The sequence below is a fragment of the Artemia franciscana genome, chromosome 8 (assembly GCF_032884065.1).
Source record: "Artemia franciscana chromosome 8, ASM3288406v1, whole genome shotgun sequence".
Classification (NCBI taxonomy): Eukaryota; Metazoa; Arthropoda; class Branchiopoda; order Anostraca; family Artemiidae; genus Artemia; species Artemia franciscana.
The window spans coordinates 46,187,226-46,209,291 of NC_088870.1; the positions used below are offsets into that span (position 1 = coordinate 46,187,226).

General features: G+C 33.4%; 1 protein-coding gene across 1 annotated transcript in view; it reads left to right on the plus strand.

Annotated features, from left to right (window-relative positions):
* LOC136030491 (uncharacterized) overlaps window positions 1-18,639 on the plus strand; it is a 55,904-nt gene extending 37,265 nt beyond the window's left edge. The window contains exon 4 of the mRNA XM_065709513.1: window positions 17,986-18,639. Coding sequence (XP_065565585.1) covers window positions 17,986-18,521 — 536 coding nt within the window. The 3' untranslated portion in view covers window positions 18,522-18,639. The remainder of the gene's footprint in view (window positions 1-17,985) is intronic.
* Window positions 18,640-22,066: the final 3,427 nt, after the last annotated feature.

Genomic DNA, 22,066 nt, shown 5'->3' on the forward strand with positions numbered 1-22,066 from the left:
TTGCACAAATGAATTTGCATTGTCAGTTTAATATACATATGCTGATGCAAATTCTTGAAGTCTTCATAACTTTTGATTTAATAAAGTTAAAAATAAAGTTATAATTTTTTAGTAAAGTGCAAATTATGTTCTGGTCTTGAAGGAATGTGGATTACCCATGTTTATTCCTGCTCGTTTTGAGTTTATTTTATTGTAGTTTCTGTCTGTTTGGGTTTCATTTATTTATTGATGGTGATTTATGGTAGTTCTTCAATTATTAGATTATTCAATTGTATTTCTGCTCATTTTTGGTTTAACTGAGTTCTTCATTTGTCTTTGAAAAACGTACCTTGTGGATAAAGTTTTTTTTAAGTAATTACCCTAAATATCGTAACTGTCAATCGGCAATCGACATAACCATGTTTTCAACATATATTCACAATCTTCTTCTGGTTATATAGTATGAATTTAAGGGTAAAAAGTCTTTAATTACGAATCTCAGCAAACTTTTCACCACCAGTTGTGAATAAAGCATGTTCAAGTTTTTATTTGAGGTAGTTTATTACTATCATTGTTTTATAGCAATGGAGAATGGTTGGTTTCCTTATTTCTACATCGGTAATTTGGCCACTCGACCGTCGTTAAATTAGAAATAAATATAATAATCGCATCATCAAAAGTAAGATTAAATTTGCGCACAACTGAGTTTTTGCATCTGAGCTTTTGCAAATTTGAAAATATAAAATTGAATGTCTCATTCAAGGAGAGATCGAATTGCAAGCGCTACCTTGAAATTTTGGTTTGACTCAAGAATGACATTTCGATAAACAAATACAACGTAGAGACAATAGGGAAAATTTCAAAACAGTGGAAATTATTTCTGTAGATATTTCGGCCCTATGTCCAAGGGCCGTCTTCAGCACAATACAAGAATAAGAGAGAAACTATATATATATATAAAAGAACTTACATCAAATTGTGAGGATAAAAACTGAAATCAACTGAAATGAAAACTGAAATCACAATTTGATGTAAGTTCTTTTATATATATATATATATAGTTTCTCTCTTATTCTTGTATTGTGCTGAAGACGGCCCTTGGACATAGGGCCGGAATATCTACAGAAATAATTTCCACTGTCTTGAAATTTTCCCTATTGTCTCTACGTTGTATTTGTTTGTTATGGAAAGGCAGTGTGGTCTTCGTCGCTATTTTCGACATTTCGATAAATAAATTTGGCGCACATGCGCAAGTAGCAAATATACCGAATATCTTCTCCTTCCTCAGGCAGATCACAAATGGTGGGATAAACAATCGCTTGCCGGAAAAACTTCCTTTAATGTTTCAGAATCATAATGATTTAATATAGTTCAAATTGATTTAACATATACATTTTAATTCTAATCTAATTTTTAATTTAATTTCTTTCTAAATTTATTGGTTTAAATATTATTTTGGATCTGTAATGCATATATGCACATGTAGTTGTGCGATTAAGTCAGTTAAAGCTTTGCTGTCAAGGTTCCACTTTGTAAACATTGGTCATCAGTTGGACTATTGATTCTTTTTTTTTCTTATCCCTTTAATAAATTAAATAAATTAAAATCAATAAAATAAAATAATTATAAATAATATAATTATAATAACATAATTATAATAATAAAAATATAATTAAAAAAATAATAAAAATAAAATAATTAAATTAATAAATTAAATTAAATTTATCCCTCATAATGAATTATTAAGAAACTGTTAATTATTATAGTTTGTTTCTGCAATGTTGCTGCTTTCTTCAGTAATTAAACGTTACATTTATATGTTGATTCCCCATAAAATAAAATTTTTCTATCGAAATTGGATTAGATGCATTTGCATAAATTAAAACAAAATTTTCGATAGGGTTCACGAGCCTATTTAAAAATTAGGGAAAAAACTTATCCCACCCTGACCTTCCATCGTTTTCCTTGAGTAGTTTCTACAGCTCCCTCCCACCGTTCGGTCTAGTCCTTGATCCTCGCAAATAAAGTCTCGATTCACTTCGCTCTATTCGCTACGGCCAGTCTCGGGCCTCGACCCCTTGTTATCATGACATCACATTTCGAGTTGTTCTTGTAGATCATATTTGATGTAACTACACATCAAGGGGACTTTGGGCCCTCACCTCATTTCCCACCGAATTTTCGAAATGCTAACGATTTTTCTATATATGTCACTTTTTTGCTGTTTTATGCCCTTCACCCCTGGAACAAAGTTCTTATTACGTGCCCGATCCTCAACCATCCCTCTGAAGAACTACCTAGACTAGCACCTCTATTGTCAAAGGTAAAACGTCAAATATGCAGAAACGGAAAACGCTCTTTCTACCCACAAGGTGAGACACCCCACACTGGGTACTTGAAGAGCAGCTGTTAAGTGATGCACTTCCACTTGGAACCGTCTCCCAAGGGAGATAATCCCTGAAAACACATCTGGCGATTCCTTTTGAGAAAAATCCAACAAAAACACTCCCTAGAATTAAACACGGCTAAAAAAAAAAAGGATGTCAAACACCCACAAAAAAAAAGAAGTGAACGAAGCGGGGATTATTATTTTATTGGTACTATGTGATATTCGTGCAAGTATAAAAATGGAAAACTGCTAAGTGGAGTAGAGAAAACCTAAAGAGAATTAGATACAACAGCTTTTCGCTGCTTTTACTGGGGGGGGGGGGGGCATTCGGCATTTCTTCATGTCTTGGTGACAGTTAAAGCTGGATAGTGGAGGCTGTGACCTCTCTTGTGTCCAGGGCAAAGTATTAATTAGCGCCCCACCCTCTTGTCTCCCATAAAATTTTAAGGCTGAAATTTAACAAAAATTTCACCTATTCACCGTATTATTCTCAGTTTGCTAATTAATTATTAACTTCGTTTTTATTATTTTTCAATTTTTGTTTAATTTATTTTTATTTTATTATTTAATTAGTACATTAATTATTTTCATTTATTAACTGCGCCTCTACCTTATATTAATAAAAACAAAATTTCAAAAATTACAAAATTATTATAACCGTTAGATTACTTATTTGGAATTTTGAGCCCCTCAAATTTCTTCTCCCGGGGCAAGTGCTCTCTCTGTCCCTCCCCTAAAACCGCCACTGAAGCTGGATAGTCAGAGAATAAATAAACAGAAAATAATGTGAATATACGAAAAGGGTTAAATATTTGTCTTGTAAATATAGTAGGATTTGGTTGACCTCAACATTTTGGTAGAATATTTTGCTTTTCCCCCTTTTGCTTATGTTACGCAGGTCTTTATTTTGAATTCTATCAAATTACTTTTTGGAAGTTATTTTTAAGCTTACCCCATCCCTCACCTTGACATCCTTATTGAAACATTTAAAAAGCTATCACCGAAAATGTTGTTTATAAACAAGTCTCGCCATCCAATTGTTTCCTCTTTCTCTTGTATGAAATGTGCTATTAAAATTTCACCTCTATTTTCGCAGTCTGACAATTATTGCTGCCTAAAAAAAAACCATCATGAAAACTAGATATTTTCAGTACATCTGTCTTGCTAGCTTCGAGAAGTTCCCTTGCGGGGACGACAAAGTTGGCGCCCGAGTGACTGGCCAGATTTTTTTTTATTGGCGTCATCGACAATCAAAATTCAATTGTCAGTACTTCCACTATTTGTCTTGAGGAAAATGAATAAATAATAAAATAAGAAATTAAACATTAGCCAACATTCATCCATGCCTTGGTGACAGTTGGAGCTAGGAAGTTAAATGACCCGTCATTGTGATGACTCGCTCAGAAGAATGAATAGGTTGTAAATAATATAAAAATGAAAGGAAGAAAATATTTGTCATATAAATATAAAATAGAATATGGTTGACAGCTCATTCCCCCTCGCTCTTACGCTTTTATTACTCATGGCTCTGTTTCAGTGTCCAGAAAATTATTGTGAACTAGGCAATAATCAAGCACATACAAAATTGCATTCAGGGAGACGGGGGCTGGTTATTGATCTTGGACCCCCTCCCCTGAAATTTTTGTCTGACTCGTAAAAAAGCAGCAAAATGCATTTAAGCAAATCTCGGATTTATTTTGTAAAATTTTGCGAACCCCCCATTCCCCGACCCCTACCCTTTTAGGTACGTATGCCGTGTTAATGCTGGGAGAGGGGGGGGGGTACAAAATAGTCAAACTATCAGATAATATAGAATTACCCCCTAGTTCCCACATAATACCGAGAGGGGACAAACCCCCTACCCCACCTCCCGGATACGGCCTTACCTTCGGAACGACTTGATATTTTTCAAAATTCAGGAAGGAGACCACTTTCGTTTTTGCTTGTTTTTTTTTTACAAAAATACATAAAAAGATTTTTTCAGGATGCAATGACCCCTCCCCCAATTGGTGTCCCTGAATGTAACTACAAGTTTGAATGCATTTGATTAATCGTTGATTTTCAGTTATTTTGTACCAACAGATTGCCAAAAACATTAACTTCGTTTTCTCCAAAAAAAATATAATAAACTAACGACGATGCCATCTAAACGATCTTTTCTCTATGTAGCAACAAAATATTTAGAAAAAAAAGGAAAAAGCACCTAGAAACAATTAGCCGAATCAAGTCCGTATTTTAATATCATGAAAGAATAATTTATTCAAGATATTCAAATGTTACTAGAGCACTTTGCTTTTTGTTACAGTCAGTCTCTTTATATCTTTTGTAAGCGATTTCCGTGGCAAGTAAAACTTCAACTGAAGTGGTTCTAAAACCTGATTTTTCGCTGCAATTACAAATAATTTTGTAGCTGAACTTTGTACTTCAAATCCAGTAATAGCCGTAATTTTAGAAAAATACGATTCAGATTGAGTACCAAAAACAAAAATACCCAAGACTGCGTTCTTCCATTTTTTTTATATTGATTTCTGAATTTACATAATCTAGCAGAAGACGGAAAATTGATCTGAATTTTACTGTTCGTTTTGGGTTTTTGTTCGGGCTTAAGACCACCTTCTGAATTTTGCGAGTTTGGAAGCTCGAATTAAAGGAATGTCTGAATGGCTTTCTGTTTTTTATAAAACGTCTGTGTCATTTTTATAACTCCTTGGCTTCGCTGATTGGAGGCGACGATATTTTGGATTTGTTCTTGATGTTAACAGGAAAAAAGATATAACAGGAATCGCATGCAAGTCAAATATTCTTGGTTTTCTCCAATCTCTGAGATTATGTTATGTTCTATCGGCAAATCTGCTTTATAATCCATACAGGTTCAACCTGTTTGCAGGAGAGGTCAACCCCTATTTACTAACATGAGGGGGGGATAACACAATAAGGCAAATTTTCCCAGGCTCGTTGCTTTTAATGGGTAAGACTAAGCTTGATAAAACTTATATATTTAAAATCGCCATTAAAGTTTGATTCTTTTGATGTGACTATTGACATCAAAAATTCGGTTTTTTAGAGTTTCGGTTACTATTGAGCCGGGTCGCTCCTTACTACAGTTCGTTACCACGAACTATTTGGTGATAAGGAAAGAGGTAGAGATGGTCGGAACATTCTGAGAATGTGCTAAACCGAGATACAGTTGCAGAAAAAAGATATGGAGAAAAATGAAAAAGATTGTGATACCTTAGATGTGAAGGAAGATCTGTTTTGTGAGGAATAATTAGCGACAGTATTAAAAGGATTAAAAAAAATATGACTCTTAGGTGCTGATAGTGTGGTCAATGAGTTTCTTAAATATGGTGGCTCTATGGGGAGAAATAAATTACTGAAGATTATGAATGAACGATTTTTAGGAAACCTTTAATTAAACCACTGTATAAGAAAGGTGATAAGAGTGAGTGTGGCAATTATCGAGGCATATATATATATATATATATATATATATATATATATATATATATATATATATATATATATATATATATATATATATATATATAATTATGTTTAATAGAATAGATTATAAATATATTTTCTTTATTTTTTGTCCTATTATCTAATCAGTTATGTTTCTGAAAAGTTCATTTGTATGTCAAAAACAAATAAAATACGGCTCTTACGGTTTGCAGGCTGACGTAAACCTTGATCATTAGATTGAACATGTTCAATCGTTTTCTGACATGTTTCGTACTATCTAATCAAAGAGAAAATCATTGGCAATTTTTGCTTAAAAAAACGATTGATTGTTTATCTATCTTAATTCAAGAGAAACAGCGCTACACAGCAGATTCTATTGCTCATTCTTAAAAATAGTTGCTGCGTTTAAATTTAAAACACTCGTAAATTGATCAGTTTGTAAGTTGTTTTTAAAAGCTCTCATGTTTTTACACTTTGGACTAAGAAACTAATTTACTAATGCACCTTGGCGTAGTAAATTATCAAAATGGAAAAAAAAACAGTCTTCACTTTTTAGAATCGATTTTGTTTTGCACAGAACAAAATCAGTTTTCTGAGGTCACAGAATAATAAATATCTAGCTGCTATTATGTTTATTTTTTTTTTGCTCATAATAATTATGGACTTGAACGATTTTGAACGCAGTAATACCACCTATAAAGGGGTTCTCTAGACTCGAACGGCTTGGAGGATTTAAGAATTTGTTTTATTTTAATTTAACCGGTCTTTCCCTTCTGTTCGCAATTGGCAACAAGGAACTAATAAATATATTAAATTTTGAAGATAAGTTTTAAGTTCAGTTGAATTCCGCAATTTGAGCAATTCCATAATAGTATATTCAGTAAATCTACCGTCATTTTCAAGATTGGCCAGCTGCCCCCTCCCCGTGGAAAAACTAGAAATATGTCCCCTAAATATAGTGTTGGTGTGTTTTATCCCCCCTTGGGAAAAATCATTGATCCCCTCATAAGCTCTGGATCTGTGTACCATCAGGCGCATGTGGGGAAGAGGGGGTCAGATGGGTATTTGCCCTCTAGATTTTTATAAAAACACATTTTTTTGGTATTTTCATAGAAAAAATGCCCGTTTTGGTATTTTCATTGAAGAAAAACTACAAATTTATCTCCCTAGATTATGAAAATATTCCTCCTTCTATGTTTTCGTGAATTGACACCTATATGTATCAGGGCTACCATGGAGGGTCTGGATCAAAAATCCTTGCAGGAGGTCTGGGTCAAAAATCCTTGTGTTATAAGATTTTTTCGGGGGGGGGGTGTACAAAAAAACTTTTAAAATGCATAAAGAATTTGTAATAAGCTATATTCTTTTTTTATCATTTCTTACGAGTCGGACAAACATTCCCGTTTGGAGGGGTGGTCCAACCCCTTACTCCCTTGATAATTTACATTACACTCAAAATGTATATTCAGCATATGTGTTATTGCTACATTTATCAGGCAACATTTTTCAAAACCTAGAGACTTTTCACATGTGGATTTTTGAGTTGGATGCCATGCTATTAAAGTACACATGAGCTATTACTGTTGCTATGTGATAGACTACTAATCTTCAGTTTCAGATATAGCTTTTTGTGACTATCAATCCTATAAAACTCTCTTTTAAAGTCCTATACACCTGAAGACATTGCCTGCAATTTGTAATCCTGACAATAATCAAGACATTTTTTTTCACGCTAATAAAAGATTTTGTGAAGTATTATCGAAGTTGACACTTATTAAAAAAAAAGAAAATAATAATAAAATCTCCGATGGAAGTAAAAAAGAAAAACTGAGACCTTAAACAAAAATACTATTGCTTCTCTGTCTTTGAAACATATAAATTATAAAACTAACTCAAATTTACTGACTCGGGATAATTCCTTATAGATGTAGAACTATGCAAAACTTTAGGGGGCTCAAGGCTCTTCCGTAATCCTTCAAAAATTATTTTAGTAATCACAAATTATTATTCAGTCCAGGGGCGTCAATGCAGGAAAATGTTAAGGGGGATGTATTTTTCAGAATTAAGGGGGTGGGGGGTAATGTTGTTGCTTTTCAATTTTCTTCAATGAAGATGCAAAATGAGGGTGTTTTTAGTGAAATAGATATTTTTCTAAATTTAGGGACCTGACTTGTTGAAAACAGGTGGGGCGGGGTGGATGGTTGACGTGCCGGATTTAGCTGAGCTTGTCAAAACTCCAAAATCGTGGCAGATTTGAGTTGCCAAGACTTAAAATCCCTGCTGTCAAATTGGAAAGTTTCGTTTCAATTCTAGAACAAAATGTCTATTTAAAGTTAGAACGGCGTTTTGTTGTTTCTCATTACACAAGATTAAATTATAATTAGAAGAAATGATATTTTCAGCACTTTCAAAATATTCAACTATGGATTTTTTTTTTCTGTCTATTTCAATTGTTTTTACAATTGGCTAACATTAAAGACGAACATAATATAGATTAGTTAAAAAGGTATTTTTAGGAAATTAAAAGTGTCATCCCGCAAACTGTAAGATACAATTAGCGGTTTAGTTAGCGCTAATTTTGAGCCAATCAGATTTGTCGTACAATTTTTTGATTGGTTAAAAAAATTTATAAAAAATTAGCTGAATCTCGGTATTTGTAAAATTTCATTGTGCCTTTAACTTTTATGTATATGTTATTACTATGTGAAACAAGCGCTGTCTGACCCTATATTTTCTACCATTTCTAGTAGTTCCAACTTCTCTAGTGGTCACAAGTTTTAGTGTTTTGATAATTAGTTACAGTTCTAGAACTTAGCTATACATACAAATACCAGGGATTGAACTCATGCTGATCCAAATAGTGCCTGAATCCTTTGGGCAGTGTTGTGAACCATTGGGGGTAGTGAAAAACCAACAGACATTAAATGGTTTTATTCAATGGGTAATGAATTATGGTTTTCAATATGGATAGTTTTTCTTTCGACTTCGTTGATATGTTTCGTTTTTTGAATGGGTGGCAAGGGCGTGTCCGAAAGTGAAACTGATTAATTCAAGAAGAAGTCTTTATATTGGAAGCTGATTTGTGATGTGTTTGAAGATTTCAATTGCTATTTTTTTATGTTTTTACTTGAACTGCTTCAGTGAAGCTCAGTTATAGGGTATAGAACTATAGTATATAGAATATACGTCAGCTCAAGACGGAAAAGCTTCTTTTTTTTTACTTAAGCTAGAAAAGAGAAGCTTACGAGTGGAGATAAAGTATAGAGTTTACAACGGGCAAATTCGAAAAAGCTGATGTGTTTGATTTTTTTTTTTTTTTTACTGGAGCTAGAAAAGAGGAGCTTACGAGTGGAGATAAAGTATAGAGTTTACAACGGGCAAATTCGAAAAAGCTGATGTGTTTTTTTTTTTTTTTTTTTTTTTTTTTTTTTTTTTTTTTTTTTTTTTTTTTTTTTTTTTTTTTTTTTTTTTTTTTTTTTTTTTTTTTTTTTTTTTTTTTTTTTTTACTTGAGCTACAATAGGGCTGCTCAAAGATAGAGCCTTATTTAAACGAGTTTACAGCAGCTCAAGTCGAAAGCTGATGTGTTCAAGATTTAATTTGTTACTCGAGTTGCAATAGAGTAGCTTAAGAATACAGTTAAAGTATACAGAGTTTACAGCAGACTAATTCGAAAAGCCGATGTGTTTGAAAATTTCGATTTTTTAGTTGCTATAGAGCAACTTAATTGTCAAGTATAATTGTACTATAGAGCTGCTAAAAAGACTATAAGAACTGAGTCGATCCTCAAGTAGGTGAAAAGTCCCAAGGTGTTTTTTCATTTAATAATTAAATTTTTTAACTCCGTTTTCAAACATTAATTTGATGATTTTCACATAAAAATTTTTAACTCTTTAAATAAGCCATGTCAAATCCGAAAATAAGGAAAAACTGCCAAAAACCATTTTCCAAAATTCCAAAAAATTTTCATATGGTTTTAAATTTTTCATATGGAAAATTCAAAACCCTTTTCAAAGTATCAATTTTTCAGGAAAAGCACAAATATAAAAATGCAAAAGCTCAAAACTTTGTAATATTCAGGGGGGTATCACACTGGTGTAGCAAAACAACCTTGTTTACACCCCTCCCTCCGTTAATAGAAAGTTATTTTGCAGATCCCCAACCCCCTGCCAGAAAGTTGCTATATGTATCGATGTTTAAAGTATTTGTCTTCTCTTCAAAAATCTTTTATATCTTCTTGAGGATTTTTTTTCTTCTCTAGGATCTTTTATGCTCCTCTCTGGCATAGACCCGTCATTTTTAGAATCTGTGCCCTATTTGGATTAATGAAGAGATAATTATACTCTTATTTTGGCACTACTTTGAAAGTAGAAGATGATTTTTTTTTATGTTTTTCATCTGAAATTGCATGACTCGTCAATAAAAATATCTATGCAAATGTGCTATCATTTGAACCAGAAAAAGTTGCTATTTCAATTCCAAAACTGGATTTAAAGTCAAAGTCTTCAACAATCAAAAATACCTTAACTCGCCCAGTCATATCGCGAAGGAATGTTGCATAAACTCGCCTAATAATACCCCTTAAAGAAAAAGAATTGAAAAAAAAGTTGATTTAGGCTAGTTGTGTGAGATGCAGATTTTAGTTGCTGAAGTAGATGAGGTGCTTGCTTTCGCTTCGCGGGTTGTCTCCCCTATAATTTTCTCAAACCCGACGCAGACGTTAACTACCTCTGTACCCCAAGGCTCTCGTGAAAAAGGCCTATTATTATCCGTTCATCATTTGAGATTTGCGCATGAAATTCAAGCATGCACAACAGCGGGTAAAAATTGTATGCAATTAGGTATTATTTCTTATTCAATAATTAGCTTCCATGTGCGTGATGAAATTTTTGTCAAATTGATCCCAATTCCGACTAATGAATGGTGGTAAACACAACGGACTAGACACTGATGTAATTGTCTTAACAGTCTGTGTGAAGGCGACTCAACTTCCGTTGTGACTCTCACGTCAATTCGTAATTTGCTTTAGATAAAACCGGAAAACGATTGTTACACACAAACTCTTAACTGCACAGTTTTCCATTTCTTGCCTCTATTGGAGGATCTGGGCTTTTCTGGGCACAAATTGTATTTTTTTTATTCAACTTTTCACCTTTCTGCACTTTTTAAAAGAACTCAAACGCGAAATTCAAGGTAATGTGCCTCAGAAAATACCATGAACAACGACTGATGCAAAATCTTCAATCTGAACTGCACAATCTTCCACTCCTCGTCCAGAGCTTGTACTGCCCCGATGTCTCTACAATCAAATTTTTCTTTCATGTGCATTGGAAAAATATATCCCCTCTTGTATTTCCCCCTCTCCGAAAACTTGAATGAGGATTAAAGTTAAAAAATAATAGCGAATTTCACCTATTTTCCCACTTCTGAGATAATTGCTATAAACTCTTTGGTAAACTGCTCAAAAGAGAGGACCAGTTCAGTGATTCATGTAAAGAGGATTCAAGCGTGGTAGAACAAACAATATTCTACTGATTCTCCATTTGAGAGCAGCTTAAACTCCTTTTTGCAGTTATTTAATAAGTTTGAGAATGTCAGATAAGATTTTTAGGCCTAAAAGGAACCCTTGTATATGAAAATTGTTTGTCCACAAAGAATAGCTATTGTCTTATGCCATGATTTTTTAACAGTTTAAAACTTAATGTAAGGAACTTAAGAGACTAAAAGATTAAGTTAGCATTTTTACTACAATCAAATTGGGCTTTCTAAAACTTCCTTGAAAATAAACGGTTGTAAATATACGAATGTTAGCACCAAATGCGAATCGCTAATCTTTGTTAACGCCAATTTTCAGGGTGATTTTGGAAAACTCAATCTTTTTTGGTGGGTAGGGGAGAATTTCGAAAAAATGGGGATAGTGGGAACGCTGATCTTGCCTCTTTCGGTGGACATGGGTTTTTTGTAGATATATATTTGGAGATATACTAATTACAATTTGTAATTAGTGTTCTAATTTTTTATTATATTTGTAATTTGTAATTAGTCAGCGCTATTAATAAATACGATAAGACTGTATCGTATTAAATCATAAAATATGATGGCTTATAAACTGAGAAATAGTGCTTCCAATTCAATTAATGTAAAACTTTATAGAAACAGTAAATACGATTCTGTAGAGGACTGAATTTTGTTGTTGGGCGTGGCACTTGAAATAACTTTATCATGAGACAATTTTTCGATCGAGGATTTCAATGGTATTGATCAGTGAAAAGATACCTGATAACTGGAGTTGTCTATTCACATGTTTATATATTGAAGATATGTGCCCTTTCCCTTTTTTATATCATGAAGTACTTTGCTTTAAATTGACTACATTCCTGCTTCTTCTAATCTATTGCTAAGAAAACTTGGCTCTGACATTTGATATTTGTATAAATATAGCAATTTAGTACTTGGCCACATATGTCAATTTTTTAGTGTTTTTCTATTTCTTCAACTTGGTACACCATCATTTTAAATTGTAATGTATATTTTACCTGGACACTCTAACTTTTCAGGAAATAATTGTAAAGTTTTAGGAAACTGAATAGAATGGAACGATTGTAGGCTTTAAATCTCCCTTCCTCCCAGAGGTGTTAATTCAAGAAACTAAGGAGGGGGGCAAAATTTTAAGCTTATAGGGGGGTAATTTGTTATTTTTTCGATCTTATTTCAATGAAAATATTAAAAGGTATTTTACAACGAAAATGTCGAAAAATTGATACAACGTGACGTGCCTGCTTTCCCCCTTGCAACTTGAAAAATGGTCCTTGGTTCTTTGGTCGGGTAAATAGTTCTGACAAAACCCATGTACTCAACCCGTGTACTCAGTGGCACAATACGGCTCCTTAATATAAATCTGACGTTTAGTAACCCCATAGAGTAGGTACGACGCTAGGACAGGTCTCGGGGCCTGGGCTCCCGAAATTCTAAACTTTCATAAATTTTTGGGCCCTTCTTATTTGAATTAAACAATTTTTTCATTAGTATTACTATTAGCATTTTATTATCGACGTTATAATATTGTATCCGTAGTTGAGGTCGTTTTTAAATTGGTGCCACCCATGGAAGGAGAATTCCTCCTGAGAAGAAAACACTATAATAACAAAAGAATAGTGTCGTTATATTCCACATTCAAAAACATTTTCAAAATAATAATGATCTCTCTTGCAAAGGTTTGTGTATAAAGTCCCCTCACCCCCGAAGGCCCTCTTAACCTTTCGAACACTTTTTGTGCTGACTGAAATTAGAAACCTTTTGAACTCAAATTCTTTGAATAGATGGCCTTGAGGGGGGTAACGAGGATGTTAGCAATCTTAATTTATTCTTTTCAAATACATTTAAATTTAAAAATACGTTTGTTAGTTGTACACATGGGGAAATTTCTGCGGAGGAGTTTTCTGCGTGGTTGGAAAATTCGTTAATATGTGGGGATACTTTCCCCAAGGACGAATTTTCCGTGGAAAGGGAGTTATTTGCATGAGGAATTTTCCTTGAATTTACTTTCTTTTGCAGTTAATGGCTGAAAATCAGCCTTGTTTGGTTTTGTCTTTATCGTTAAATGCTTTTCATTCTTTTGTTTGTACGTCATGTATAGCCAGTGTTTTCTCACGGCAAATTTAAAATACTACCATCATCGCGACTTGGCGGCTTGATGAAAAAGTTTTACGCCGTTAGCGATTCGAATCGGCCAATGCTTCCGGCACAATTTGGCATTCTCTATGTGTATTACAAAATACCTCCAAGGTTTACCCAAATTTATCAAGGCATATAAATAATCATCTTGAATTAATTTTATGAATTAGTTTAAATTTCAACGTCAATGCATACAAAATTATTGACTGGTTTCTGGTCTTATAACGCCCACTAATTCCTTTAAGAGATCTTAAATCTAAAGCACAATCGCTTCTGATAAAATCGACATCATACTCCCGCTCAACCATATGCGGACTGCTATTGTAGCAAGTGCATAGCTTAGATACCAATACAGTTATGAAAACTCGATTTATTTTGGGACACAGTGCACGGTAGCGATACTAGCGGCTGGAGACAGGAAACTAGCGGCACAGCTTAGATTTCCAATATTGGTATCTAAGCTGTGTATGTAACAAAACAAAATTGCGTTCCCGCCTATGATGTTGTAGTAAGATCTATGTGTTGGAGCGCGGGCTTGGAGGAGGCGCCAAGTTCAGAGCTCTGTACCAAAATCTTCTCATGGGCAAGTTAGAAGTTTTCATAACTGTATATTGGTATCTAAGCTGTGAACAAGTGTAAAAGAACGATTGTATTAACCTCATTATTTGGTGATTTTTCAATTTAAGATCAAATAATGTTGGTCTTCAAATTAAAGGACGTACCTCACGCACACATGCAGGATTTTTTTTTTGGGGGGGGGGGTGAGGTAATAGCAAGAGAAACTTGAATAGGGGACAATAGTTTCAAAAATCGGGATGGGGGCAATAATAAAAAACAAATAATATTAAGTTATCATAAAAAGTTCATAAAAATTCACAAAATTTGTCTCTTTTGGGGGGAGGGGGGTATGCAGAGGGATGTTGTCTTCCCCTCCCGAAGTGCACATCCCTAGCGTACCACCTGGTTTGATAATTTAAAGGAGAGTTAAAATAAGGTTTTCGACCTAATCTTAGGAACAGTTCAGTTTGAGGATCTGAATAATAAAGATTTTGTCAACTATTGTAGCATATGGATTTCTGGAGCGAGTTGTGTCTTTTCTCACGAAAAGATTGGCGATCTCCTAAATCCTGATCCATTAGCCTTTATATATATTTATTATCGTCAGGACCGTATCCAGGTTTTTTGTTAGTGGAGGGGGGCTTCAAACCGGTTAACTCCCCCCCCCCTGGATACGGCCTTGACTTTTATTAATGACTTAAGTTTGCTCAGTTTGCATTATTCATTTTAAATCTATTGTACAATAGTTTCTGATGGAATTTACAACATACTCACGCAAAGATCATATTGATATATTATTTGGAGTTTTTATTTAGTCCAAGATTAAATATATTTATGTACTTCTAGTCTTTAACCCTGACGTAGAACATTGGATTCATGCTCTGCTTGGCAATATGGGATCTCGGGATTGATCCTCGCTGCAGTAAGGCTGGGCAGCTTGCTACTTGTCTCTGTAAAAAAAAAAAGAGACGCAGCAAGCTAAACGTTGTTTTGACGCCCTGACTTCGTTTTGACCAATGGCTTGCACCTCATATTTTTGAGGTGCGATAAATGAGATTAAAAGATAAATAAGGTTATCTTCCTTCTCGAAGGGATAGTTAGGTTCAAAGGCATAAATTTACGAAAATGTAGGGGGGAGGGGCGAAAGCGTTTTTTCCAAATTAAGGCTGGACAATTTTTTTCAATGAAAATACCGAAAAAATGGAGTCTTTAAATGAAAACACCAAAATGGTATTTTTCAAAATCTGGGGGGTGGGAAGAGAAAAATCCTTCCCTCCTCCTAATTGAGGTGCCTGGAAGATCTAAATCAGAAAATAACTCTTTCAGCGATTGCAATACGTGGTGTTTGAAGTCCATTTCGTCTTTTGTCACGTAAGGATTTAGGCGATCGTTACAATAAAAAACATTTAAAATTTTAATATTGATCACACGTCAGAGAAAAAAAAAGCAAAATCAAGTCTCATAAATCCACATCCGTTTTACCCTCTATGTATATTAGCCATCATTAATGACTTTCCGCGTTGGACGTACAGCATTGCCATAAAACACCTGTTCTGGTCATTTTTTTTTTCGCATGAGTGGATAATTTGATTCTCAAGTTACATCTTTCTCTGGCAGGTTCCTTTAAGGTAGTGATCAGTAAACAAAAAATGAACCAAAAAAGCCAATACTCAGAGGCAACTTGATACGTTTTATTCATTATTCTATTGACTAAATTGTCTTGTCTGTTTGTCCAGTGTTTTTGCCTAGATGTCAGTTCGCCGTAAAGCTATTGACAATGCGGCCGTGGTGTTCAAAAGGTGGTATGTTAAAAAACGAAAATTTTGCGGTACAGCGAACGAAATAAAAAAAAAACTATATGAAGTTTATTTTATTAATTTCTTTATGATAATTAAATTGTTTAAATAGTCTACATGTGTATCTGAAAGACCTTTTTTCCATATGGATATTTATTTAATTACGGAGATTTTTTTAATGATAATTTGATTGTTGAATTGCTCAAATTAAGTTTACTAATTATCTAAATGAAGTTGTATTCTGCGGATTAATTGTTGTCTTTTTCTCTTTGAGGGAATTCTTTTTATTTTGAGGGTGTCTCAGTGCCTAATGTATTTGCCTAAATGTCAGTCCACCGTTAAGCTATTGACAATGTGGCCGCAGTATTCAAAAGGTGGTATGTTAAAAAACGAAAAAAAAACAGCAGTTTTAAACCAAGCTGCCGATTATTCTGTGAAATATTTTGTGAAGTATATTGTGATGTTTTATTCATTGTTTCAGTTTTGTATTGTTCCCGCTAAATTTTCCAATCCTTTCACCCTCCCTTGCCACTGATCTTGTTGATAATTTTTTTGAGGAATACTTTTTGTGTATTTTAATCGAAAAATTGATAAAACGACCAAGTTTCCCTCTTAGAATTTTGAAAAATATCCTCCCCCTCCCGTATTTTTGCGAATTGAAGTCCATGATACGGACAATAAATTTCTAAGACTTGTAACTACAAAATAGGCAGAATCTTCTACAAAAGTCTTCGAGGGATTTAATTGCTATAAAACTTAATTTAAATATATTATAATTTAATTTAAATTTAAATATATAATTTAATTTTATATATATATATAATTTAATTTAATATATAATTAAATTATTATAAAATTTAATTATTATAATTATTTATTATTATAATATTTAATTATTATTAAATTAAATTATTATAATTTAATATATATATAATATATAATTAAATTTAAATATAATTTAATTTAATTTAAATATATTATAAAATTTAATATATTGTGTTTTATTTTTAACAGCGAACAGCTGTTTCTGCAATGAAGGGCTCTTGTCTAGCCTTCAAATTTGATCTAAATTCTCTGTATTCAGTGGCGTCAATTCACGAAATTTTAAGGGGTAGGAAAATTTTTTGATTCCTTAAAAATAAAGATGAAAAGAACTATTTGAAAACCTAGGGGAGTGGGCAGTCGAGGGGGTACCTACTTTCAGAAAGCATGTACACTAAGTGGTGCGCACCAAGAGTGGTTGAAACTATGCCAAGGGTGGGGGAACTTCGCGGTACTCGTGTCGTTCTGAGATTTACTTTAGTTGTTGGAAAAAGGCCCCCCTTGAGGGTAATTCTTTTTTTTATTGTTTTAATAAAAATAAATAAAAGTATTGTTATTATAGGGGGAGGGCGCTTTATTTTTTTTTATGGAATATTTAAGATACAAAAAGAATATTTTCCAAAATCTAGAGTGGTTGAGGGGGAATTTTTGGTTCTTCTTGTTTATTTTTAAGAAAGACCCCAAACCTGTGGGTGTCATGGAATTAGAGATTATTATGTTGCTAAGATAAAAAAAAACACTTTTTAAAAACTTTTCCTTTAAATCTTGAGTTGCATTATAAACTGAAATTAAATCCTCCAGTTTTAATTATTTTTAATGTGAGCTTATTTTGTCTAGAACTGGGCCTATCATTGTAAAACGGCTCAGATTTATCTTTTTTTTCTTTTTTTTTGTAAAAATACGGAGCATGAAGCGAGTAACCTTGTTGACAAAAATCGTTTATCCGGAAAGAATAATCTGAAAATATAAGGAAGGAATTATAATAATGTAGACAATTACTTATCCTGTTTTCTATTGCTAGAAAACATGCTTGTGTTTTGTTATGTATATTTTGTAGTAAAATATATTATATTCTCAGACATGTATCTATAGGTATTATGTTATTTTTAATTACATTTTATTATTATATGGTGTATTGAATATAAAAATTTATTCTATTAAATATTATAGTACATGTTTTAACATAATGAATATATTCAAATTAAAATTTAAGAGAAATATAATAAGACTTTATAATATTTTAGGCAGTGACTTGTCCTTCTTTGCATAGCTAAACAAAATCTTATGTTTTGTTTTCTTTTCAGAAAATCAAGCTGGGCTTTTCAGAGACTCTGGACTTGAGCATCTCGGGGTCAATGTCGGAGTTCTAACTTCCATTGTGAATCAGCAGCAATCACATTCTCGCGCTGAAATTTGGCTCAAAGCTGCCACCATTGCAGTTCCTATAGCTGGAGGATGTATCCTCGTCATCTTGATAATGCTTGCTGTCAAAATGCTGAATGCAAACCGAATAGCAGAACCTTTGCCACATAATAAAGATTCACAAAACGTTCTGCAAAAAGTTCTCTGCTCAAAAGGGACAGAGTATGCTTTGTGTCCAGCTCGACCCCCTAGGACTGTGCCGATGGTGCAAAAGAAATTCCCTGCTGCTAGACGGTCTCAAAGCCTACAAAACTTTGTGCAGCCATATAGTCATTATCAGTATAAGTGTGCATATAATGTAACTGTGCTTAAAGAGCCATTTGGTGATAGAAGTGCATTAATCAGCAACAGTTTTAAACCTATTGTGGCGCAAAACAAGTTGCCTGATCAATGCCGGAATCCTGGCATGATTGTTTGATTATCTTTTTTTATTATTTTTTTTTTTTTTTGGAGTCTATGGTTTTTTCGAAGTTATTTGTATTAATTTTTTTGGCGAACTCGTTTTTGAAATAAAAGTAATTTCTTTCAGTTACCTACATGGTATGTTTGACCTTAATACTATTACTACCACTAATAACATTTTTTTAAGTAGCAAATCACCTGAGGCCAACAGCCCTACTTTACCCAAATCTTTGCATAGCTTTACTCTTGTGTCCCCTTGCATCTAGCTTCGATTTCCTCTAAATTCTTTTCTGTGACTTCATCTGACAACGTGTATTGTTGTATTGTAGCCATCTATGTTGACCATCTCAACATAATAGACTCAATATAACGTTTATATGAGCCTTTCTTATCTTGAGTCAATATATCCCCCTTTAAATTTTAGTGTCAAATCACTAGCTTTGCCAACGCTATGAAGTAAACTGTGTTAATTTCCCGACTAACCCTGTAACGCTAGAAGATAATTAGCAGCTTCTGAACAGCAGTCCTGAACTTTCAACTTAAAATATTTTCCTGTTCCTAAGATGTTGTAATATGCCCTCATGACAAATTTGGATGAACATAATGTCTTTTATCATTCCGAAAACAATGCTCTGAAAGGCTCAATGTACTCTCTCTCTCCTTTTTTTTCCTGTTATATTAATCTTGCTTTTTTTTTTTAACATTCTGGATATGTATTGTACCTTCTATTTTTTTTTACTCCCTATCTAGTTTCTTTGAAAGTTAAAAATTAGTGTCAACCCTGATTGCCCACTTCTATGATATATGAGTTCGAAATAACAGAATTATAGGTTAATCAAGCGATGTGCAGCGTTGTCAACATGGTATAATTGTATTGTTTTCGTACAATTTAGAGGTTGTTTCAAAGAAACTTTAACATTTTAGTGTCAAACCACCAGCTCTGCCAACGCTATGAAGTAAACTCTGTTAATTTCCTGACTAAAGATGTAACGCCAGAAGATTTAAAAATTTACCCTAACAAGAAGAAAATTTTGGATAAATTAAAACTTTAACATATCCGAGTAAAAAAGGACCAAAAAAACTGAAATGTACAGGGAAAATTGTACTACAAATTTTTCGAATGTACTGCACTGCACCAAGACCTCAAAATTGTACGAAAATAATACAATTATACCACGTTGGCAACGCTGCACAGCACATGATTAACCTATAATTCTGTTATTTCGAACTCTTATATCATAGAAGTGGGCAATCAGGGCTGACACTCCTAGTGATCGCCATTTATTCATAGCCATTTGTAGTGATTTTATATTGTCTAAATAAAAATCCTTAAATCAGCACATATATCACTAGGCTATTGAAGAAAATCATAAATAAGTAAAAAAAAAATCAGTAAAATCAAGTAATTTTTTTTTTTCACCGGGCGCTAGTCCTGTGTGCAATAGTTCCTTATTATGTAGCAGTCAGTCGATGATGGCATAAGTCAATCGAATTCTTTAAAGAAGTTAATTGACCCTGTTATTCATTAGAAACGCCGCAGCTCAGTTAGACACACATTTATAAGCTGACAACTTTGCATAAGAGGATCATTTTTTGTTTAGATGTGAAATCTTCTTTTAAAACCCGGAAACGGAAAACGATTCTTACATCGTTGTAGTAGATGGCTCTATTACAATGTTCATTACCAAGATTTATGCTTTCTTGAAGTGTGCAAAAACACTTTTTAGGTCATTCAAAGCATAACTTGACCTGATTTCTTCATTGAATAGTCGGATCATGGTTGCAGCAGTAGCTTCAACTTAGCAAAGAGTGAATCACGGTCCCTATTACCTAAAATGTAGAAAACAAGTTTTGCTTCAAGTACGTGTTTAGACTTGTGAGGTCAGTCAAAGCCCTCCTTGACCTGATTTATTCATTGAATGGCTGGATAATAGCTGGAGTAGTAGCTACAACTTAGTGAAGAGTGAAACACGGCCTCTATTACCTAAAATTTAGAAAACAACTTTTGCAGAAAATGTCTAGTGACTAATGTTCACCCATGTAATAGTGTTCTGAAAATAATAATTTGCGTGCTGGATTATGCATTCAGATGAAGAGCGTAATCCCCCCCTCTAAAAAAATGATTTCAAGTTGGAACAAAAAAATACAGCATTACAATCAGCATTGTCGAAAGCCCTTAACTGGAGGGTTCGCAGTACCCCACCGTGAAAAACTCCGAAATTCTTATTTGCATAGATGACTGTGGTGCCTCTTCATCTTTTTTCCGAGGGTAATCCATCGAACCAGTGGTTGTAAAATATTGGGAGAAGGCTCGAAAATAGCTTGATACTTTTTTAGGTGACGAAAACAAGGAACTTTTATTTATCTTTAGCGCCACAAAACCTCAATTTATGGCCAAAGTCCCGGAGAACGCAAATTCTGAAATAGTCAATTGATTTTTCACTTTCTGATAAAACCTGAAGGAGAGCTCATCTAAAATTAGAAAACTGGGTTTACTGACGCTAATTTCTAGCTAAGTCTGGAAGTATACTGGTTTCCTAAAAAGTTAGACCTGTTTTTTCAACTTTTTTTCAATTCAGTTCATTTTATTTACACCCAATTAGCAAAAACATACACAACTCTCCCATGAAGGGCACAACCGTGTCCTGTGCGGGAGCGCATGACATATATTTAAATAATCCTCAACAATAATACACATCTCCTAATCCAACCTACCCCGCCCCTATCAACTAGTAATAATAACCTATAAATATTTATTAAAATACTTGGAGATATATTCCAACTTTACCTAATTTTCAAAAAGATAATTTTTCAATCTATTTTTAAACAAAACTGGTTCTCCGACTCCCTGATTCTCTTCAGAAGACGATTCCGCGCCTTCACGCCCGACTTTAGCACACAAAACTCACCTCTAGCCGAACCTCCAATATCATTGACTAGTAGACTCACAATTCTCGTCTTATACTCATGGAAATGGGCATGATCAAAATGAAAATTTCTAAGATATGAAGGGCACAGCTGATTTAAACTCTTATAAACAAATACACCAATCTTGTGTTCACATATCTTTTTTACCAGTAAAAATACATAATGACTTAAAACAACTAACCGTATCACTACAATCAAGACGTTCTCCTAAAATACGAAGACTTTTATTTTGCATAACCTACACTTTTTAAAAATTTGACTCAAAGTTACCTTTATAAATAGAACATCCATACGTTGTATAAGAATGAATTAAAGAATAATATTTTTCAAAGCATTTAAGGGTAAAAAATGTTTCAATCTCCGCAGAATCCCAGCACTTCTTGCAATTTTCGATGACAAAATTTCACAATGCCGCTTAAAATTAAAATTTACATCCAAATGACAGCCAAGATATTTACAATCAAAAACTTGTATCACTTCCGAAACATCAAACGTCAATTTGAAAGTATTATTTACAATTCGACCTGTCCTACCAAAAATTAAATAATTTGTTTTACTTTTATTTACAGACAAAAAACTTGCAGATGTAAACGTCAGTAGTTGAGTAACTGTCTTGTTCGCCTTTTCTCCCTG